At 39.7% G+C, this 22,080-nt stretch overlaps 1 protein-coding gene across 1 annotated transcript in view; it reads right to left on the reverse strand.

The window, feature by feature from the left end:
- The window catches only part of cachd1 (cache domain containing 1), a 247,090-nt gene extending 231,362 nt beyond the window's left edge, over positions 1-15,728 (reverse strand). The window contains exon 1 of the mRNA XM_039736092.1: positions 14,995-15,728. Within this exon, the coding sequence (XP_039592026.1) occupies positions 14,995-15,231 (237 nt within the window). The 5' untranslated portion in view covers positions 15,232-15,728. The remainder of the gene's footprint in view (positions 1-14,994) is intronic.
- Positions 15,729-22,080: the final 6,352 nt, after the last annotated feature.

The following is a 22,080-nucleotide window of genomic DNA, read 5'->3' on the forward strand; positions in this document are numbered from 1 at the left end:
CCACTTTTGACAGGTTTTATTTATATAAAATGGGTGCATGTGAGAGAGAATGTAAGGATCTAGCCTCAAAACTACATCTCTAAAAAAAATTATCAAAAATCGAGGAACACCTTTGGTAAAATGCATCACCTGACGCACTACTCATATTGCATAATTCACCTTTAAACTGCACTGAATATTTAAATGATGTATCAATGCCACAAGGCAAAGGCAAGACATGGACCGGTGTCTGAACAGTGCCTTAAATTAATGCAGTACAGTGTTGTACTGTGTTAGCCATGGACGGATACAGGAGAAAGTTGGGTGAAATGACACCTTTTATTGGCTAACTGAATAGATCAATAGATCTCTTTAGTTAGCCAATAAAAGGTGTCTTGATCTATTCAGTTAGCCAATAAAAGGTGTCATTTCACCCTACTTGCTCCTGTATTAAACTAATGCAACACGGTCTGGCAAAGAATTCTTCTACCCGCTCATAATCATACAATGTCTTCTTGATATATATTATTGTTAACACCAAGTTCATTTTAAGCCATGCACTCTGCATTATGATGGCTGTTTCATGGAATCAAGTGCTCCAGGTTTCTTGTAGCATCATCTGAAGATTTAAATAAGCCATGGATGAAATTAATACCATCCACACTGTCATGCCTGTGGAGTGGATTTACAGTACTGAATGGCCTGGCTTTGAAAGGCATTTAATTCCTGATTTTACTGAATTAGATTAGGCTAGGGGAATAATTTATAAAATACTGGGAAAAAAAAAAACAGTTTATAAATTGCCCTTGCCTGTACACATTTTTCAAGGCAAAAAAATGAGATTAATTTCTTGATTAAAATATTCCATTACAGCACAATAAGGCAATGGTTGGTAGTACTGCTTCAGTTTCATGGCTTCAAACCCCAGACAGGTTACTGGCATATAAGGTTTGGTTTGTGCTCTTGTGTGTTCAGCATTGGACTTTAAACCCAGAGGCTGACATTACAATTACCACCAGTGGCTTTGTGTAACCCTGAGCCAGTCATCTAAATGTTTTTAAAGAGGGAGCACAGGCAGCTTAGAGGTTGTAATGTATCCTGATCATGCAAGTCTCCTTGAAGAAAGGTCTTAGCCAAATAAAAAGTACTAATATTCCCAGACATAGTTTCAGCTTTAAATTAAAAGGATGCTTGAAAAAGCTCCAGCTCCCAGCAATATTCAGATAGAAAAAGCAGGCCAAGAAAATAAATGCATGCAATAGCTATCTTTTTGGTTTCCCATCCAAAGCTAACATTTTTAGATTTGCATCAGTAAACGTGAAAATTTTATGGATTCACAAAGAAATTTACCATCATACTGGTACCAACGCTAGGGTTAAAAAAAGATAAAACATAATCACTATTGGGTCTGACATGACGATCACTTAGGATATATCAGAATAATCTGTTGACATTTTAAACATATGCCAGCAAAGCAAGGCTGCCCACTAAGTGCCATGCGGTTCACAAAGTAAAATGTTGGCCTCACGGTCATTTTTCATCATAAACAAACAAACTAGTAATGTGCAACACTTGTTCTCCAAATCCATACATTTATCCACCCATCTTCTTAGCTTGTTTATTCAGAGCAGGTTCAAGGGGTAGCTTGGAGCAATCATTGGGTGCAAGGCAGGAACACCACACAGGAGCCACTCTTCTGTAACTGGAGTGGTGACCTTAACTAAATCAAATCAAGAAAATAATTAAAAGAATAAACCAGAGTTTCTGTACCGATTTCAAGTTTTGTTCACTGGGAGCAGAACGAAAGGATGGCCATTTTGGCATCCCAATAACATGATGCAAGAACAGCAACACCACATGAAATGAAATAAATACCTTTGACAACTTAGGTGTGTTGTGACCTCTTAACAAAGACAGCAACTTAATAATTGTAATTACTTCCCTTGAAGATTGGATTAAGCAATACCAGCAAATTTCCTAGAGTAACTAGCAATGCTTGTTTCCATATACTAGCAATGCCACATGCTGCATCCTGAATATCACAATTTCAATCATTAGGGTGGCCAAATTTTACAAAAATTTGGATTTGAATATTCAAAAGAAAGTAAATATTGTACTATATGTGCACAAAAGTTCTAAGTGCTACTACATGCACATTATATGCTACCATGCAGCATGTGACTCATGCACTTAAGTAGCCTTCAGTGGAAAAACGCCACAATTCATAATTAAAAAATATATTTTTTTTTCTGTCCAAGGAAAGAATAGATGATCAAAAAGAAAAGTGGAAAAGAGACGCTTCACATGCCTGTAATACACTTAAGAAACCCATACAGAAATCGTTTATTATTACACTGCACACCTAACTTTAGTCCCCCACACCCAGACCCCTTTATTTCCATCTACTCCACTACATTCCTTTCTTTTCCATGGGTGCTAAAAACACAATTTCAGTGCCAATCTATATTTTGTACAAGTACATTTATGTTGCACAAATGGAGTTACTAAATGTACCAAATGTTGCATTGTAATTAGCTTTAAGCATTTCCTCCTAATTGTATATTTGGTAAACACTTTCATTAACAGCAACTTAAAAATTCTACTAACAAGTATAAAAAAAGAAGTAGTGCAGGGTTTAAAAAAAAAAAAAGAACCATGTGAAAGGTTGCCAGAGTGTGAGATAAGTTTGTACAGTTGGGCACCAGTAAAGCACTGCAATGTGACCTAGTTATTAAAGAATAAAATACTGGATTAAACAAAATGGGGTGAATTTACCCCCTTTACCGATTTAGCAAAAACATAACACATGCAACCTTAAAGGAATACTCTACCATTTTTTTTAAATGTTACTCTCTCCATGTAGTTTGTAGTGGTGGCCAAGAAAAAAAAAATAATTTTAACTCTCCTTGGCGAAATTACATATTGAATAGTCACACTCAACAGGGCTCTGAGGTGACCAGTTCTGGACAATGGCAAACGTGAAAAATTTCACATAACTGGCGTAGTATAATCCACATCTGATATACATAAAGTTAAACGTGCGCAATGTGTTTATTATTTGCTAAAATACTAAAGACAGGATTCTTGACCAATGAAATGAGGAGGAGTGACGGATCTTCAACTCAAATGCACAGCACTGAATCATCAGTTTACTATGAAAACCACCTTTCCTGGAAGTAACTGTTAATAATTTTAGCAATGTGTACATTTTGCATGTTTTGACCCTACAGATGTAGATCAGACATAGAGATCATGTGTTGCACAGAACTGGTCATCGCATGGCCCAGTTGAGTGTGAATATTCAAGATGCAATTTCATCAATCTTGGCACCCCAGTGTTAGAAATTAGTGGTCTTGTCTTATTTTTATCCTTTCCAACCTGCGCACCATCTAGTTGTCCAATTACTCCTATTATACTAGTCATTGTTCAGCTCCTATGTAAAAGGTTAAAATTGTGATGGCCTCTGCGTAGAGTCCAACTAGCAAACTAAGTGTATGCCTTACTCCAAAACATGTAGCTATTAGACGACCCAATTGGGGAGCATTGTGTGCATTTGATCATTTTCAAGGCTAGTAGTCTGCCTTGAGCCATTCATTACCAGTAGCCAACCTGAAACATGAAAGGCATGGAAGAAAAATAATGTGAAGCAACACAGAAAATAACAAGCTTCAGAATTAATACTATTAATGAAACAGGAATAACCCATCCATTTACAGAGTCTGTAACCTGCTCACCCAATTTAGGGTTAATAGGATCCACTGGCAACCCTAAACAAAGTAAAACCATCCCAGAGGCACACAGCTATGAATTGGAGATTCAGAAATGCAATTACCATAAAAAAAGCATGTAGCATTCTGTTAACTCACAGATCATAATGCCATATTATTAGTCTCTAAAAATATTAATCATGCTTCATCACAGGCAATGGACACTTTAATATACTAACTGGATAAAATTAAATGACAGAATATCATGAAATATAATAGTAATACAAGAAGCTTGATGTTAGTAAATATTAAAAATCCAAACCATTTTCACAGCCAAAGTCTAGCAGCAATGCAAGCCTTAAAAGGCTAATGAGCTTATTAATGGCGTCCAGGCATTCACTAACCATCATGGGAGTCCAGCTCGAAGTTAGCCAACACTTGTGGGCTAGTCCCCAGAGTCTGAGCCAGGAAGATGCACAAAGACAACTGTGAAAGCAGAAGGGAAGAAGCTCTCCAACCATCACGGAAAAGGATATGCCACCTGTGGCAGAGATGATTCCATTAAAGCTTGAGTGCCATAATGTGGACAGATATAGGGGGATCAAGGGAAGGGAAAAGTTCAAATGGACACTTTATTGAGAAAAAGCAAGCCGTACAGGGGCCAGCATGGCTGATTTGGTCTTTTAAGTCACCGATCACCCGTTAAGATGTACTGTTCTTGTAAACATGTCAGGGAACAACTCCTATTCATTCATAAAGGCTCCGCTGCCAGGGCGGCACTGGAGCAAATAATATGTTTAAGTCTCACTTTGTGAAGAATTCTTTAACATGTTTATGGCTACTTCTTAGGGGAGGCCAGACAAGAAAATGTAAGGGTTACTTCAAATGAAAGAAAAGAAGGAACAGCAAATTACAATCTGAACTCAATTCTCAAGGTCAGAGGAACTTAATTACAGGCTTCTTAAATTTTCTATTCCGTGTATATATGACACAATTAGCACTGGGAGAAGACCACATGTGGAAAAACAAGATGCTTTCAAGAATGAATCATCAACCTTTAACACGTGAACAAAATTGACACGGAAGATGGGTCTGTAACTGACATACAGAAAATAAATTGACACTTTTTCTGCCAGAAGTAGTACTTCTAAGAAAGACAGATGGATGGATGGGCACGATGGGTGCTATAATCAACAAACAGAAAAGAAAGCAAGAAAAGGTGCTGTATTCAGTAGACAGGCAAGTATAAAAATGGTCTTACATCTAAATGAACAGAAAAGTTGCTACAGTAGATTTATAAAATGGAGAGACAGAGCCGGGCGGCACGGTGGTGCAGTGGTAGCGCTGCCGCCTCGCAGTTAGGAGACTTGGGTTCGCTTCCCAGGTCCTCCCTGCGTGGAGTTTGCATGTTCTCCCTGTGTCTGTGTGGGTTTCCTCCCACAGTCCAAAGACATGCAGGTTAGGTGCATTGGCGACTCTAAATTGTCCCTAGTGTGTGTGGGCACCCTGCCCGGGGTTTGTTTCCTGCCTTGCGCTCCAACAGACCCCCGTGACCCTGTAGTTAGGATATAGCAGGTTAGATAATGGATGGATGGAGATACAGCCAGCACAGGCTCTCCCCCCCCCAACCAAACTGTCAGGCTGACACAACTGAATGGCCAAGCCAATCCAACCACAGCCCACGTTCAAACAACAAAGTGCTTCCACTTAATCATTTTATTATTTGGTAGCAGTAATGTATGGAAAAAACAGATAGCGGTCCCAACTGGCGGTTTGAGGGGCTGAGCCATAGTAACTGTAGATTACAAATAAAAGGGAAATAAAAACTATGGTGTAGTGGTAATCACTGCTGCTTCATGGACCCAGTGCCCTGGGCTCAAACCCAACACCATATACAGGTTGGGTTTACTGGATTCTGATCTTCAAGTACACATGCATGGGGTTATTTGGTTTGAGGGTATTGTGGACTCTTTGAAAAGTATGAACAAAACCAGAGAACACTCAACTGTCAAAGATTTGTTGCCCTTACCATTAATTTTCTCCACAACCATGCAAGTTGCCTTGGCTGGAGATTTTAGGGAATGTATACAATAGTATCAAGCCAGGAACATGCACAAACTACATTGATCAGTCCATAAGCATCACGGGAAGAAGATGTTCCTAAATGTAGGCGTCTCTGCATGGTCAGGTTTGGTAAGCCAGCTGATGCAACAATCAATCGATCGACCGATCGACCTTCAGTAATTGCCATGGAGAATTTCACTTGCTGCCACAGCATTCTGGGACTTAAACTCACAAAGCAAACTAAGAAACAAGCACAACACCCAGAGCTATTCACACAATCCACCAAGTGTAAAGTTCTAAAGAAAATGTGTTGCTTTGCGGGCATATCTGTTATATGTGGCTAGGAGGAAGATGGGCACAATGGAAGAGGGCAATGTACAATTTGACTACCATACATACCTTGTAGCACCTCTTGAGGAGTAGATCATGAAGATGGTGGGTAGCATTACTTCAAATACTGCCATGATCTGTCTTTCTGCCATGGTCTCCAGTAAGTCCATAATCAACCCAGTAACGCATAGAAGCAAATAGGGAGAGTTTATTCCAGTACCAAGGCAATAAATGAGAACCAGTGCCATCCTGTACATCCTTCACACTGTCCATACTGCATCAACACCAACCCAACTAGCCTTAAGCCAACTTGACAAACCTTTACTACATGAAAGAAAAGCCCCTGAAGACACAGATACAACTTCACACATACAGTAACAAAACTGGCACTCAAATCCTATATCTAATGCTCTATTACAGGCTATTTAAAACAACGATCATAGTTACAATAGGAGGTGTACTCAAGTGACAGTTACAAACAGCACACGAGGAAAGGTGAATAAATGGATGGATAGTCACTATGATCGCTCACCGCCTGTACAGTACACGCGAGGTGAGGTATAGGACATTAACACTGGACATATTTACTTACAAACAGGGACAGTGGTTAGCACTGCTGACTTGCAGTGGCAGAGTCCTGGGTTTGAATACCGCAGCTGGTCAAGCTTCACACGGGCATTACAGTACCTGCTGGGTTTTCCTTCCACATCCCAAAGATGTGCTGGTTAGGCTGAACCTGTGAGAGTGTGTGAGCAATGCCTGTGTGTCTGTGAAACAGCCCTCCAATGGACATGTGCTTGGTTAAGAGATGGTTTCTGCTAGAAAAGGGCAATACACTGGTGGCACCGGATTAAACTCTTCTTATGGATAAAATTTCTTCTGTCTTAAAAAACTATTAAAATTAGAGAATATGCAAACACACCCATCTACTACATGTACTAAGGTCTGTATGCATGTCCAGTCCCTCTGAGCAATCCTATTGGTCAATTTGACTTTGGCGATGTGATCAAAAGAGGAAGTGTGAGACAGCCGAGGTGGAGTAAAGGCATAGAAGCCACACTGAGAGTCACCTTCAAAGACGGGAAGCATAAAAGCAAACAGGAGGCAAGCGAGGCACCTCGAAGTGAGAGTCTGAGAAGCAGGGTATACAGGAGACGGTGTCGGTCAAGATAGGTGCAGACTCAAGGAAAGGCACAGAAGGTACATGGAGGGCAAGTGATATGCATTTATTTATTTATTTATTTACTGGCTCCATTTCCCATTTATGACAGGTAACATGGCTAGTTTAACAATTCAAACACCCATGCAGAAAGGAAATGGGAAAATGTGATTCTGTGTTGATGTATTTGCATCTTGGATGTAATAGGACTTGTATGTTATCCGTGTAATACGTGAGCCTAACACTTAATAGTATTACCCAGAGCATTGTGTGGCCAGTGCAAACAGGAAGGTGGAACGGAAAGACGATACGTCTTGTAGTGCAGTGGCTGGCAGGAATAGTTAGTGAAAACAACTCTACATCCATCCGATCAAGAGAGGTGAATACCTGCTATGAAAACTGCTCAAGTGGCTGAACGTTCACAGGCAAGTGTTGTACTGGGGACATTTTTTAACTATATAGCAATCTGGAATTTTGGCGGCTATAGCGCCCAATCCGGTGTGTACCCAATGCTGCCAGGTTAAGCTCTGGCCCACAGCAATCCTAAATTAGCTTAAAAATGTTGGCTCATTTAAAATTATGCATTAGACCAGGAGTCACCAAGTCCGGTCCTGGAGGACCACCGTGGCTGCAGGTTTTCATTCTAACCCTTTTTTTAATAATGAGTGCCCTGTTTGTGCTGCTAATTAACTTCTTGTGAATTCATTTTAGTTTAATTACTTTTTTAAGATTTGCTCCTCTGAATTGGCACCCAAACAGAAATGAAATGTGAAGTGAGGGAGCCAACAGAAGACCAACTCAGTCAGGGCCTCAAACTCCAACCAGCTGCTTGATGAGGTGCCAGTTCTTGTCGTTAATTAAACCCGATCTTTAATTTCGTGACTTGTTGCTGCTCTCGTGGTGCAATAGCAGACATTTCTGAAATTGTTGATTTTCTCTTTTCTAAGAGCTCTGGTCAAATTTTACGTGGACCTGAGCAGATCACCATTCCCGAGACCTTCACCTTTCTTTATTTTCAGATATTGTACTTTGGACATCAGTTGTTTCGGCTCATTTTTTATGTCATTATTGTTTGGCTGCTAATTAAGGAAAACAAAACAATTAAGGGGTCCGAGTCTTCAAGAACAATTAAAATGAGTTCTAAAGAAGTTAATTAGCAGCAAAAACAGGTCACTCATTCAGAAAAGGGTTAGAATGAAAACCTGCAGCCACGGTGGTCCTCCAGGACCGGACTTGGCGACTCCCGCATTAGACGATACTTTGCTTTAAAATGTCTGATCTTTATATCAACTAAACTGAACTAAACTAAACAACACTGATGGACTGAAAGCCAGGAGTCTACGTGACCATCATCATCAGGTCCTTCCATGAAAACCCTAAATACAAAGAGGACTGTTTCATTTATGTTAGGTAGATTGCCCAGAGGGGACTGGGTGGTCTCGTGATCTGGAACCCCTACAGATTTTATTTTTTTCTCCAGCCTTTGGAGTTTTTTTTTTCTGTCCACCCTGGCCATCGGACCTTACTTATTCTATGTTAATTAATGTTGACTTATGCTTATTTTTTATTGTGTCTTCTATTTTTCTATTCATTTTGTAAAGCACTTTGAGCTACATTTTTTTGTATGAATATGTGCTATATAAATAAATGTTGATTGATTGATTAAACTGAATATCTTCTCATTAAAGAAAAGGTCTGAATTTCGCCACAGGATTACCGTTATCGCACTTCATATTTTAATCTCTCTCCTATGGGTGGGGGGTTGATTTGATTCAAACTTAGTTTTGTAAAACTTGACTTGCTTGTATGGAACGTTTTTGATTTTAAATAAATTCAACAAAATGTTTAAATAAATAAAATCCAACAAGGGTTAACTGAATAATGTGAGATAATCCACTTCCAAGGCCAAAAAAAAAACAACTCACTATTGCCACTTTTATCCCATTATGGAATTAGTTGAGGAGCAAAAATATTGAGAATAAAGAATTGAACAATCATTTCACCTTGTAGTGTCGCTCATTTGAGTGATTTGACAAGATTAGCTCTCCATAGGCAGGCCGAACAAAGAAACAAAGGCTTTACATTCAACCTCCGATTGTTACAAACAGGACTACAGTCCTCTGTCTACCTCTCCCATCCACTTCCTCGCCGGTCGCTGGGAGTCGCTGCCTATCCTGGCTGCACTGGGCACGACGCAGGGACCATCCTTTGACGGGATGCCACCCTCACACAGACGCCTCCATTTACAATGGTGACAAAATGAGCTGCGCTGTATGTTGAGGTTTGAAATCTTGCACACAGGCCAGACATTTGTGTGGCTCAGTTTGTAATGCTGTGATGCACAAGACAAAGCTCTCCAGCGATATGACATTTAATGTGTTAGCTACATTAGAACAATCTAGACGAGAACGGGCCATTCAGCCCAACAAAGCTCGCCAGTCCATACATACAACTGCAGAAAGGCTACTAAAAGAGCAGACCACCCAAAGCTAAACTGCGATATTTTGTTAGGTTTTGGAAGCCAAAATAAATAAAATGTGCTTAACGTGGCGACAGCACTTATGACACTCATTTCAAAAGGTACAGATGTAAATGACATGCCACCTTTAACTGGGAGCCGGAATTACCACCTTTACAGTCACAGTCCATTGATAAATTTGGATTCTTGCACAGGCGGAACAATAAAAAGTCTGATTAAACAGGAAAACAAAGGCTGCTCAATAGGAATTCTGAAAGTGACCTTAAATTGACACATAATGGTGGGACAAATAGAAAAAAAGAAGGACAGGATTGGAAAAATGAAAGCATCTGCAGTTTGTGACATCGAAAGTTAGAATTCATTTGACCCGTCCATTAAATATTAGTCAGCAAGTAACGTCTGCTCCACGTACTGACGGAGACAAAACTCACAGCAGCACACGTCAAACAGACAACGCGATTTTCTGACAAATTTGATCTGAAGAAACGTATCGTCATGAAAGAGTTTGTGCAAATAGAAATATCCTGAATCACCTCTGTGCTCAGCGACTCGTGTAGTGGTAATGTTTTCATTATCAGTACTGATTTTTAGTATTTCTCACTGACTGGAGAGGAAGCAGTCGTGAAGAGTTTTTTTTTTTATATACGCTTGCACATTAAGATAAATCAGCCAGTCCATGATGATCATATCTTCCTTAATAAATTCCACTACCAAACCAACCCCTATATTTGCTGTGACGTTGGGATAAACTGCCCCTCCGACTCACACATGAAATTCAAGCCCTCTAAACAATTGAAGAGCTCAGTTCCAAAATCAGCCAAGTACAAATGATAAATAGGAAAATCTGGGTCTGCACTTTGGGGTTTAAGTTTCAAAATCTGCTAACTAACTATAGCGCTACACTGTTGCAATTAGCAGGTTTTGAAGCTCAAACATATTTTCGGCGCATGACCGACTACAAGAAAAGTCACTAAATTGTACATAAAAGGTGTAATTAGCAGATTTTGAAACTCACATCTTCAATTCTCACTCTTAACAAGAAGCATTAAAATGGCTGGGAGCATTAAATAGCAGTGCATGCGGGCAACGGGCCTAGCGTCACATTTAAAACACGGCCGTAGCAGAAAAAGCAAAGTGCCCTGAATAGAGCCGTGGATGGAAGAACAGCAAGCCCCGATAATCCCATTCCTCAAAATGACACCAGCGGCGAGGCCCAGGCTACCCAGGAGACCCTACACTGGCGGGATATGCCATCCGATTTCATCTTGACATCTGAAATCATTTTTATCCTTCGATACCAATATTTTTGACATTCAACACAGGCTTTACAAACAAGTTGGCTCTTTTACCGATATACTGAAAATGTATTAAGGAAAGGAACATGAAAGATGTTAAGCAAGTAGAAGACGACGGCTCATCTTCCTGAGGCCGGTCAGCTCTGCTCTCGCTTTCAGGTCTTCAAATGTGTTTCTGTGCTCCCCGAGTTTTCGGTGTCATCACATTGTGCTCGTGAGTCGCTCGAGACTACACGGTAAAAGTTGTTGTTTTTTTGGTCTTCTTTTTTTTTACCACAGAAGTCATTGATGTTTGGTGCATACAAGACCGTCAGGTTAAACACGACGTGGATCACACACACACACACACTAATCTTGAATTTTAAACTCTTGCACAAAAATGCTCTTCTCTAACCTTGTAAATTTAAACATACACAACACAGAATCGAGGCCAGTCACAGAATAACTCCAGACGACAATGAAGTCGGACACTTGTGCAACAAACTTCTTTTTGTTAAAGGCAAAAAAAAAAAAAATCATTCAAATCGCAGTTCACACATCAAACTCCATTGAAATAAAAAGGGCCAACACCTGGAGGCCATAAAAAAAAAAGACACAAACACATTATACATGTGCAGCACAATCGCCAAAGTTAAATGAACACTTTATAAAGTGTATATATGGAAACAATGTTCTCAAAAGAGTATGTCTGAAGAGTTACTTCAGCAGAGTTCATTTTACATTGGTAATTCTGCTGTGTGTGTTTCAACTTACATAGAAGCGGACATAATCAAAGTCAGCCTTTCTCCAGACCAAATCCCACTGCCCGGTCCGTCTCTCGATCACCCATAAAGAATGTAAAGAGCGTTACACCAACAGTGTGAATAAACATACAAAATCCCAAGTGACATGATGAATGTCTAGGAAAATAAAGGAGGGAAAGCAGTAAGGCTGCTATGTATGAACTGTCAATGTACACAGTAAAAATGGGATCAATGAATTCAGTTTCAACCACCTTCAGGAATTACCCAGCAGATCTAACAACTATAAAACCAAATACTTCAATAATAAGGTTAAGCAAATCTCTAAATTTGACATTAAATTGACAAATAAGCTTGTCTTGATTTTTATTATTAATTTGAAATAAAGGGAAAAAAACTATAAAATAGCAAGTTTTACAACAGGTTCCAAAATAAAACCTTCATTTATGACTTACTGCTATTAAATGACGATTTTCCATAATATTTCACACTTATTAGTGTTTTAAGGCGTTTCTGGCACAAACCACCGCAGGTTTCTTAAATTACAAATCTGTTTCAAAGCCACATTCCTGTTTGCGACGGACACCTATCTGCGGTCTGGTGGGTATTTATGCCCCCCATATAGCGAGGCGTGTTTTGCGGTGTGCATGCACTCGTCTGTTATATTAAATGTAATGTATTTTAACTGCCTATGAAGAGACCTAAAAAAAAAGAATTGACTACATTTTGAAACTGAAACAATTCCACTTGCATCACTATTATTTAAAGAAAATTTACTTTGTTGAAACCATGCTTATTCCTTAAGAGAATTTCTATTACTAAAGCTTCAAGTGTGGGGAAAATGTTTTAATTTTTGAAAATCGTACACAGTACTCTATTCATTTTTGTGAGCTTCCCCTGTCCTCGTGTACAGCTTGATTTATGTTAATGCCACAAACAATGCAAGTGGCTTTCATTCCCAATGATTCCTTAGGGAGATTAGCTGCTGACGGATTTCAATCGAGGTTATCTTAATCGGTCAGACACGCTTAAATAAATAAGGAATTCTACCAAAGCACATTCGGACCCCAAAAAACGATGTAATTTGTACTCAAAACCAACCCAAATAAGACTTTTGAGCAGAACATGTTACTATGCTGTACCAATAAATATGGCAAAATTTCAGAAGGTGAACACTTTAATGTCGCATTCTATTGTAATTCAAACTTCAAGGCAAAGGAGCCGTTTCAGATAAGGAAGAAAGAAGACTCGTGACTGTGCTCTGGATGTGTGACAATAAGGACCCCAGGAATATATCGGCAGTTCTACCATGGATTAGGTTGCTGCTGTTTTCCACAAGTTCGGCACTTTAAACCAGTTTTACTAATTTATTACTTTCTAAAACTCTGCTACTTAAAACCAATTAAAACTCAATGAGGATAACAATCAGTTGAATATTAATAGGCACTGAGGGAAATTGCAACTTGCAAAGTCTTCGGTTTTTTTTTTTTTTTTTTCTAAATTCAGAAAACCTATTTTTGAAAAAATAAAATAAATGCACCTTGCCAAATTTCACCTCCAAAAGATTCAGAAGCCATCTCGAAGAAAAGCTATTTATTTTTCAAATTTCAGATACTACTCTTCCACGGGACTCTAAAACGTATTTTAATGAAGAAGGAGTTCGAGTTGCCTCGAAAGCTTGCATATTGTAATCTTTTTAGAAAGCCAATAAAAGGTGTCAATTTGCTTGACTTCTTTCTCACTACATCCATAATGGCTAACACGGTATAACACCCTAGGTACTAAAGTATATTATTTATATATTCTGCAAAATTCAGGTATTATTCGTTCACTGGATTTGTAATGCAAAATTTACCAAAGCATGCATCTGTGACTAGGATCTACAAAGCCATGATCCCTGCTAAGAAACGACCCACTATTTCCATTTTAAAGGTTTAGTTAATTAAAGATTAAAACTGAAATGCACAAAGAAAGAAATATCATTGGCCGTTTTGAAGCAACAATAAATTCTATGCAGCTTTGATTTATTATAAATAGTAAGCAGGCTTCTAATTATGAACTATTTACCATATATAATTTGAAAATAATGTGTCTAAAAAAATTATATTCTTGAACATTTTTAAACAAGCATAAATTGCTCGCTGTCTTCCAACAAATATTCTAAACGATTTCTGTGCAAATACAGAACAATTCTATGGTGCAAAATACCCGAATCGAGTAGGTAATTAATTTTCAAAACGGCGAGATCTCATTCCGATTTTCTCTTAGTGTGTTCGCACGTTTTTGAAGAGTTCTGCAAAGATTTGAATTTCTTCTTATGGTCCGAGACAAACATTCACTGACATTTTAAAGCGAAAGGTGATGCTGAAATTCATAAGAAAGGTTATTTAAACGTTATCGTGTGCGCTTATCGTGTACAAATTTAGACTCAACAAACGACACGAATGCGTTTACATGGAGCTCTTTATTTTTCTTCGAGTCCTATATTGGATTGTTAAATAATCGCGTTATGCCGCTCCTGTGCCTTTTACTTAATTCCTTGCCAACACGTGTCCTTTACATTTTGTTGCATCCTATATTTGCCCTCAATCCGCTAACTTCCCATTCCTCAAACTGTTCTTTCCCGTTTATTCCTTGCATTTTCCGCAGCAGCCGAGCGTGAGCTTCACTCGCATTCCCTAAATAATTTGCTTCACGTGTCCCGCACGTTTTATTCTTGCGGCTCAAGGATCGACTCCACACACCCGCTCGGTTTCATTCCACTCCTATCTTTATAATTTTCAGTGTAATTCAAAGTCTCGTTCACACAAACTTTTTAATCTTTTTAAAAGATTTTTTTCTTAATAACCTTATCTACACACATCCTAGAAGTTTTATTTGTATTCTTCAAAGAATTCGCCTACACCTGTCCACGGAGTTGAATTTTTTTCCCTCTCTGCGCCACGATTAGACGATGAATTTAAAGTTTGATTGGAATTTCTGAAGTCCCACTCCCACAGTTAACACCACTTGGCTCGGTGGCTCGTGTCGGTGACTACCATCGCGGCTGCGACACTCTCAAACCCAGCCCGGCACGTCGCTCGGCTCCCTCCTCCGCCTCTTCCCAACTCACACCCATACACACGGTGAGCCCGGCCTTCTCTGACCTGCGTGAGTCCACCCACACGACTACTTTTCCCAGGTACTTTACAAACCCTTTCGGACCCCTGCAAAGGCGCCCCGGCCAGTAACCTTTACTTACCTGCATGTTGAAAACGCCGAGTTCCTCCGCCGCTAGTTTCTTCATCTGATTCGCCAAAACTTGTGCCTCTTCCAAGATGGAAAACTCCGAGTCGGCGTCGCAGAAGGCACAGCAGCAGAGCAGTGCGAGGTAAAGCGCGGCGCTCCAACAGCCACTCGCTCCCCAGCTAATCCTACGGGTGCGCCGGGGAAGCAGACGGTCGCGCACCTCCAACACGTCCCGTGCACCCCTCGCCATGATGGCCCGGATTCGAAAAACAAACTTTTTTTTTTTCCTCAAAATGCGAACAACAACTTCAAAACTTTGGAAAGGGATACTCGAGCTGAGATTGAGACGCTGCAACGGAGAGTTTCAAAAACACAGCAGTGCATCAAACAATAGAAGCATCTTCACACCGTAAGCAAAATAAAATCAAAGGAAATAAAGAAGTCACTTCAACGGGGATTAAAAAAGAAAAGAATAAAACAGAGTTGTCCCAGCGCGCCGAGTTCACACATCCATGTACTCCTGTAGTGGAAACTGAGAGCCTCAGCTTCACAATGGGACTGAAAACAGCAGCGCGTGCCAAAGCTCGGGATGGAGTAGCAGCTGAGGGCGGATTGGCGCGGCACAGCACGTGACAAAGCCCGAGGTAGAGACTCCGCTGGAGTCGGACTGGAGCGCCGCAGCGCAGTGAACCGGAGCGCGAAATGTATGGTGAAGACACATAGATAGATAGGAAAGGCAATATATAATAAATAAAGAGAAATGAAAGGCACTATATGATAGATAGACAGGAAAGGCACTATATAATAGATACACAATAAAGACCCTATATAATAGATAAATAAGAAAGGCACTATATAATAGATACATACATACGTACATACATAGACTGATAGATAGTCTGGAAAGGCACTACAGTACATGATAGATAGTAAGATAAATAGACAGGAAAGGCACTATATAATAGATACATAGATAGGAGCGGCACTAGACAGGAAAGGCAGTATATAATATATACATAGAAACACAATAAAGACCCTACAGCGGTGTGAAAAACTATTTACCCCCTTCCTGATTTCTTATTCTTTTGCATGTTCGTCACACAAAATGTTTCTGATCATGAAACACATTTAACCATTAGTCAAATATAACACAAGTAAACACAAAATGCAGTTTTTAAATGATGGTTTTTATTATTTAGGGAGAAAAAATCCAAACCTACATGGCCCTGTGTGAAAAAGTAATTGCCCCCTTGTTCAAAAATCACCTAACTGTGGTGTATCACACCTGAGTTCAATTTCCGTAGCCACCCCCAGGCCTGATTACTGCCACACCTGTTTCAATCAAGAATTCACTTAAATAGGAGCTGCCTGACACAGAGAAGTAGACCAAAACACCTCAAAAGCTAGACATCATGCCAAGATCCAAAGAAATTCAGGAACAAATAAGAACAGAAGTAATTGAGATCTATCAGTCTGGTAAAGGTTATAAAGCCATTTCTAAAGCTTTGGGACTCCAGCGAACCACAGTGAGAGCCATTATCCACAAATGGCAAAAACATGGAACAGTGGTGAACCTTCCCAGGATAGGCCGGCCGACCAAAATTACCGCAGAGCGCAGAGGCGACTCATCCGAGAGGTCACAAAAGACCCCAGGACAACGTCTAAAGAACTGCAGGCCTCACTTGCCTCAATTAAGGCCAGTGTTCACGACTCCACCATAAGAAAGAGACTGGGCAAAAACGGCCTGCATGGCAGATTTCCAAGACGCAAACCACTGTTAAGCAAAAAGAACATTAGGGCTCATCTCAATTTTGCTAAGAAACATCTCAATGATTGCCAAGACTTTTGGGAAAATACCTTGTGGACTGATGAGACAAAAGTTGAACTTTTTGGAAGGCAAATGTCCCGTTACATCTGGCGTAAAAGGAACACAGCATTTCAGAAAAAGAACATCATACCAACAGTAAAATATGGTGGTGGTAGTGTGATGGTCTGGGGTTGTTTTGCTGCTTCAGGACCTGGAAGGCTTGCTGTGATAGATGGAACCATAAATTCTACTGTCTACCAAAAAATCCTGAAGGAGAATGTCCGGCCATCTGTTCGTCAACTCAAGCTGAAGCGATCTTGGGTGCTGCAACAGGACAATGACCCAAAACACACCAGCAAATCCACCTCTGAATGGCTGAAGAAAAACAAAATGAAGACTTTGGAGTGGCCTAGTCAAAGTCCTGACCTGAATCCAATTGAGATGCTATGACCTTAAAAAGGCGGTTCATGCTAGAAAACCCTCAAATAAAGCTGAATTACAACAATTCTGCAAAGATGAGTGGGCCAAAATTCCTCCAGAGCGCTGTAAAAGACTCATTGCAAGTTATCGCAAACGCTTGATTGCAGTTATTGCTGCTAAGGGTGGCCCAACCAGTTATTAGGTTAAGGGGGCAATTACTTTTTCACACAGGGCCATGTAGGTTTGGATTGTTTTTCTCCCTAAATAATAAAAACCATCATTTAAAAACTGCATTTTGTGTTTACTTGTGTTATATTTGACTAATGGTTAAATGTGTTTGATGATCAGAAACATTTTGTGTGACAAACATGCAAAAGAATAAGAAATCAGGAAGGGGGCAAATAGTTTTTCACACCACTGTATATAATAGATAGATAGACAAGAAAGGCACTATATAATAGATATGAACAGCACTGTATAATAGATAGATAAGGCACTATATAATAGATACATACATACATAGACTGATAGATAGTCTGGAAAGGCACTATATGATAGATAGATAGATAGATAGATAGATAAAGGAGGACCAGTGAAGTGTGTGAGGGTTGTCCAGGATATGTATGACGAAGTGAGGACTCAGGTTAAAAGCAGTGTTGGGGTAACAAACAAGATCCCAGTTAGAGGAGGTCTGCACCAGGGAAGTCCTTACCTCTTTCATCTGGTCATGGATGTGTTGACTCATGGGATAAAAGACCGATCCCCTGGTGTAGGGTTTTTGCTGATTACATTGTGATGTGCAGCACTAGAAAGTTGGAAGAATGGAGAAGGGCTTTGGAAGAGAAAGGGTTGAAGATAAGTTGGAAAAAGACAGAATACATGTGATTTAATGATGATCAGGATTCAGAAGTTAGCCTGCAGGGAGAGCTATTGAAAATTGTGGATAAGTTTGAAAATCTAGGATTAGTGGTAATACTACATGGAAAATAAGAGACAGTGATAACCCACCGAGTGCAGTGTGAATGAAACAACAGGAAGAAGGTATCAGGAGTACAGTATTTTGTTATCGAAGAATTAAGGTAAAGTTTAACGGTCAGGTTTTTAAGCCAGTGGAAAGACCAGCAATGACACATGCAGCTGATACCTGGCCAGTAAAGGGAGCACAGGAGAAGAAGTTAGATGTGGCAGAAATGAGAATGTGGAGATGGACGTAAGGAGTTATGAAAAAGGACAGAATAATAAATGAGACAAGCGGTGGAGTAAAGTAGTGGATGGATAAAATAAAAGAAGATCTGAAGGGCTTGACTGGTGAGGAGGTGCAGGACCGAGGTGTTTGGAGAAGGCCGATCAAGGACATCAACCTCACATAGAAGTGGGAAAAGATGAAAAGGAACAGCAGTAACCACTTCAGAAATAGATTGGAGGAACAGAAGACTAATTGAGAACCCAAACATGAACCAGTCAGTAAAAGTAAGCACCATGTATGGACTAACAGAGTTATGTCAAATAGGAAGAGATAACAGACAGGGAGGCTCCCCCTCTCCCACCCTGTTTAACTTCTACCTTGAGAGAATAATTAAAGAAGTGCTGCCAAACAATAAGTCATGGGTGAAAGTTGGAGGAAGACAGATTACATCGATAAAATTTAAAGACAAAAAAGCAATAACATCAAGCAATGAAGAAGGCCTATAGAAACTAATGAACAAATTAGATTATGTGTGCCGGTTGTATGGAATTAAGATCAATACAAAGAAAACAAAAGGGATGTGCATAACAAAAGAAAGAACAGCAAAAGCTGTAACAATGAAAATTGGAGAACACACCTAGGAAGAAGTGAAGAGCTTTAAATATTTGGGAAGAATGCTGTCATGGGATGGAAGACATGAAAAAAAATGAAAATACATATAGGAAATGGAAAAGGAGCCTTCAACGTAAAAGGAAAAGTGTGAACAAATAGAATGGATAAAAAAACAGAAGAAAAGAAGAACAAAAACAGTAATGGGGAGTGTTGTATTGTAGGGAGCAGAGACATCATGGATAATGAGGAAAGGGGATAGCAATACAACAACAACAATTGATTTCTTGTACAGCCCAAAATCACACAAGGAATGTCTCAATGGGCTTTAACAGGCCACGTTTTTTTTAGCCCCCCAGCCTTGACTCCTTAACAAGACCAGAAAAAACTCCTCTTGTATGGAAAAAAAAAGGAGTAAGAGCGCCTCTGCGTTCCTCCCAGTCGATTCCCAGAGACATGAAATACGAGAAGAAATGAAAGCTGTCATTTTCACCTGTCAAAACTGGGAAGGTGGGCTCCACTCAGTATCTTGTAATCATCAGTAGTTTGGACTTATAGGTGGACCATGAAGGACCACTTGTACAGCAGACACTTCAGATGCAGCAGTCATGTGAAAAAGTAAATACACCCCAGGGAATGTTATTTTTTTCCTTTTTTAATAAATGTGGACATGTCAAGACCTCAACTCGGTTTAAAAAATCGGACGTGAGCGTCGGTAGGCTTTGTGTCCTAGGAACCAAGTTACCCAAACTATTCTCTAACATTTCAGTAATTATTTGCCACTCTGATGCTGATCTTTTTGATCATAAAATAGGTCATTACGATGGCATTTGATGAGAAGAATTCATAATTAATTTCAGAATTACGGTATTTGAGGCGTTCTCTAGAGCGACTCTTTCTCTTGGACGATTTGGCTCAAAAACTAATCAGCACATCGTCATCTCAAAACAGTTTGGTCTTTTTCCGTCCAGCTGTTTTAGCTCAGATACACACAGACAGACAGACACACACCCATCATCAAGATATCAATGTTTTCGGTGTCAGGGGACCCTAAAAAGTCGAGATTTGTCGAAAACCGGAGATCAAAGTTTTTGACAAATCTAAAGCTTTCAATCCTCCCCCATAGACGGTAGGTTTGCAAAGTAAAAAGTATCCATAGATAAAGGTTAAATTATATAACAGCAAAAATTAAAAAGAACATCATCTCTAAACCTTTCTTCTGTATATTGCAGCAGTCATTTGAGACGTGAGAAGTACCTGAGGACTGGAAAGTTGTAAATGTGACTCCAGTCTTCAAAAGGGGAGACAAAATGGATCCCGGTAATTACAGACCAATAAGTCTTAACTGTGTACCATGCAAAACTATGGAAGCTACCATAAGAATTAAATTGGAAAAGATTCTGTATAAAACAGTGATAAATAACAACCAGCTTGAGATTATGACAGGAGGGTCCTGCCAAACCAGTGTTTTCAAATTTCTGAAGAGGCAACTGGAGTAGTTGACCCAATCGAAGCATACGCCATATTTGATTTGGACTTTCAGAAAGCCTTCGACTCAGCCGTCCCACACTGAAGATTAATCCTGAAAATGGAAGCTGTGGGCATCAGAGGTAACCTACCAAACTGGACGTCATTTTGGTTAACTGGCAGAAGATAAAGAGGACAGAGAAGAGGAGAATGTTGGGAAGTCTTCAGCGGAGTCCCTCAGGGGTCTGTCCTTGGACCCTCTATTACTTTCTCTGATGATTTATATTAATGGCATTCACTTCAGTATTGTTAGTAAAGTTGTGAACATTCACAGACAATACTAACATTGGAGAAATGGAAAATACTGAGAAGGAAGCAAAACAATTTAAAAAGACACGGACAAACTTCGGAACTGAGCAAACACCCGGAAAATACAGTTTAATGTAGAAATGTACAAAGCGCCATAAATGGGCAACAAGAACATCAATTATAAATACAAGATGGGAGACACCGAGCTATAAGGAGGCAACCTCTGGAAGGATTTTGGGGTTTATGTTGGCACAGCATTTTTATCATCTGAGCAATGTGTAGAAGTGATTCAAAAGGCTAATAAAATGTTAGATTATATCATAAAAACTGAAATATAAGTCAAGGGACGTTATGCTCAGACTATATAATGCACTAGTGAGGCCACATCTGGAGGGTTACGTGCAGTTCTGGTCACCACGCTACAAGAAAGACAGAGCAGCACATGACGGTGTGCAGAGCAGAGCAACCAGGAGCATCATGGGACTGAAGGACATGTCCAACTCTGACAGACTCGAGAATTAAACCTGTTTAGTCTCAAAGAGAGGAGACTGTGCGGGGACCTAATCCAGGTCTTCAAAATTCTCCATGGATAAAGTAGATTAAGCAGAAGTTAACAGTGAATCACAAACCCAAAGACATCAGTGGAAAATAAGGGGAAGTGCAAAAAAGACTGAAACCAGGAATGACATCTTTATGAAAAGAATTATGGGAATCTGGAACAACCTACTGACAATGGAGGTGAAACCGAAACCCTAAGAACTTTTAAGAAGGCTCTGGATTAGATATTGGGACAGTTTAGCTATTAGCTAAACAAACGAGCCTGAAGGACTGAATGGTCTTCTCTCGTTTGTCAAATTCCTTATGTTCTAAACATCATGCCACTTTCACGTCTTGTTGTATATAATTTAAATGCATAAATTGAATTAATATCAATGTAAATTACGTACTTGTGGAAAAAGTATACACGCCTACTCTAATCACTACTTCAGGTCTTGTCTGACCTGTCTCCTTTAAACCTCAGACATTTACAATAGTTTGGTTTGTTCTGTCATGTTGAAGTTTATGTTAACTCCACACAGAGACTGAAAGGACTCCCTGAGGCCTCCTGGATGAAGGTTACAGATACTTATGAGTCTAGGAAGGGATTTAAAAAGATCTCCAAATAATTAGAAATCAGCCATTCTACTATCTGGAAGATCATCTACAAGTGAAAAAGATTTCAAACAACTGGCAACTTGTCCAGGCAGGGCCACCCTAACAAGTTCATCCAGACAGCACAATGCAAGATGCTGAAATAAGTC

This window comes from Polypterus senegalus, chromosome 14, assembly GCF_016835505.1.
Source record: "Polypterus senegalus isolate Bchr_013 chromosome 14, ASM1683550v1, whole genome shotgun sequence".
Lineage (NCBI taxonomy): Eukaryota > Metazoa > Chordata > Cladistia > Polypteriformes > Polypteridae > Polypterus > Polypterus senegalus.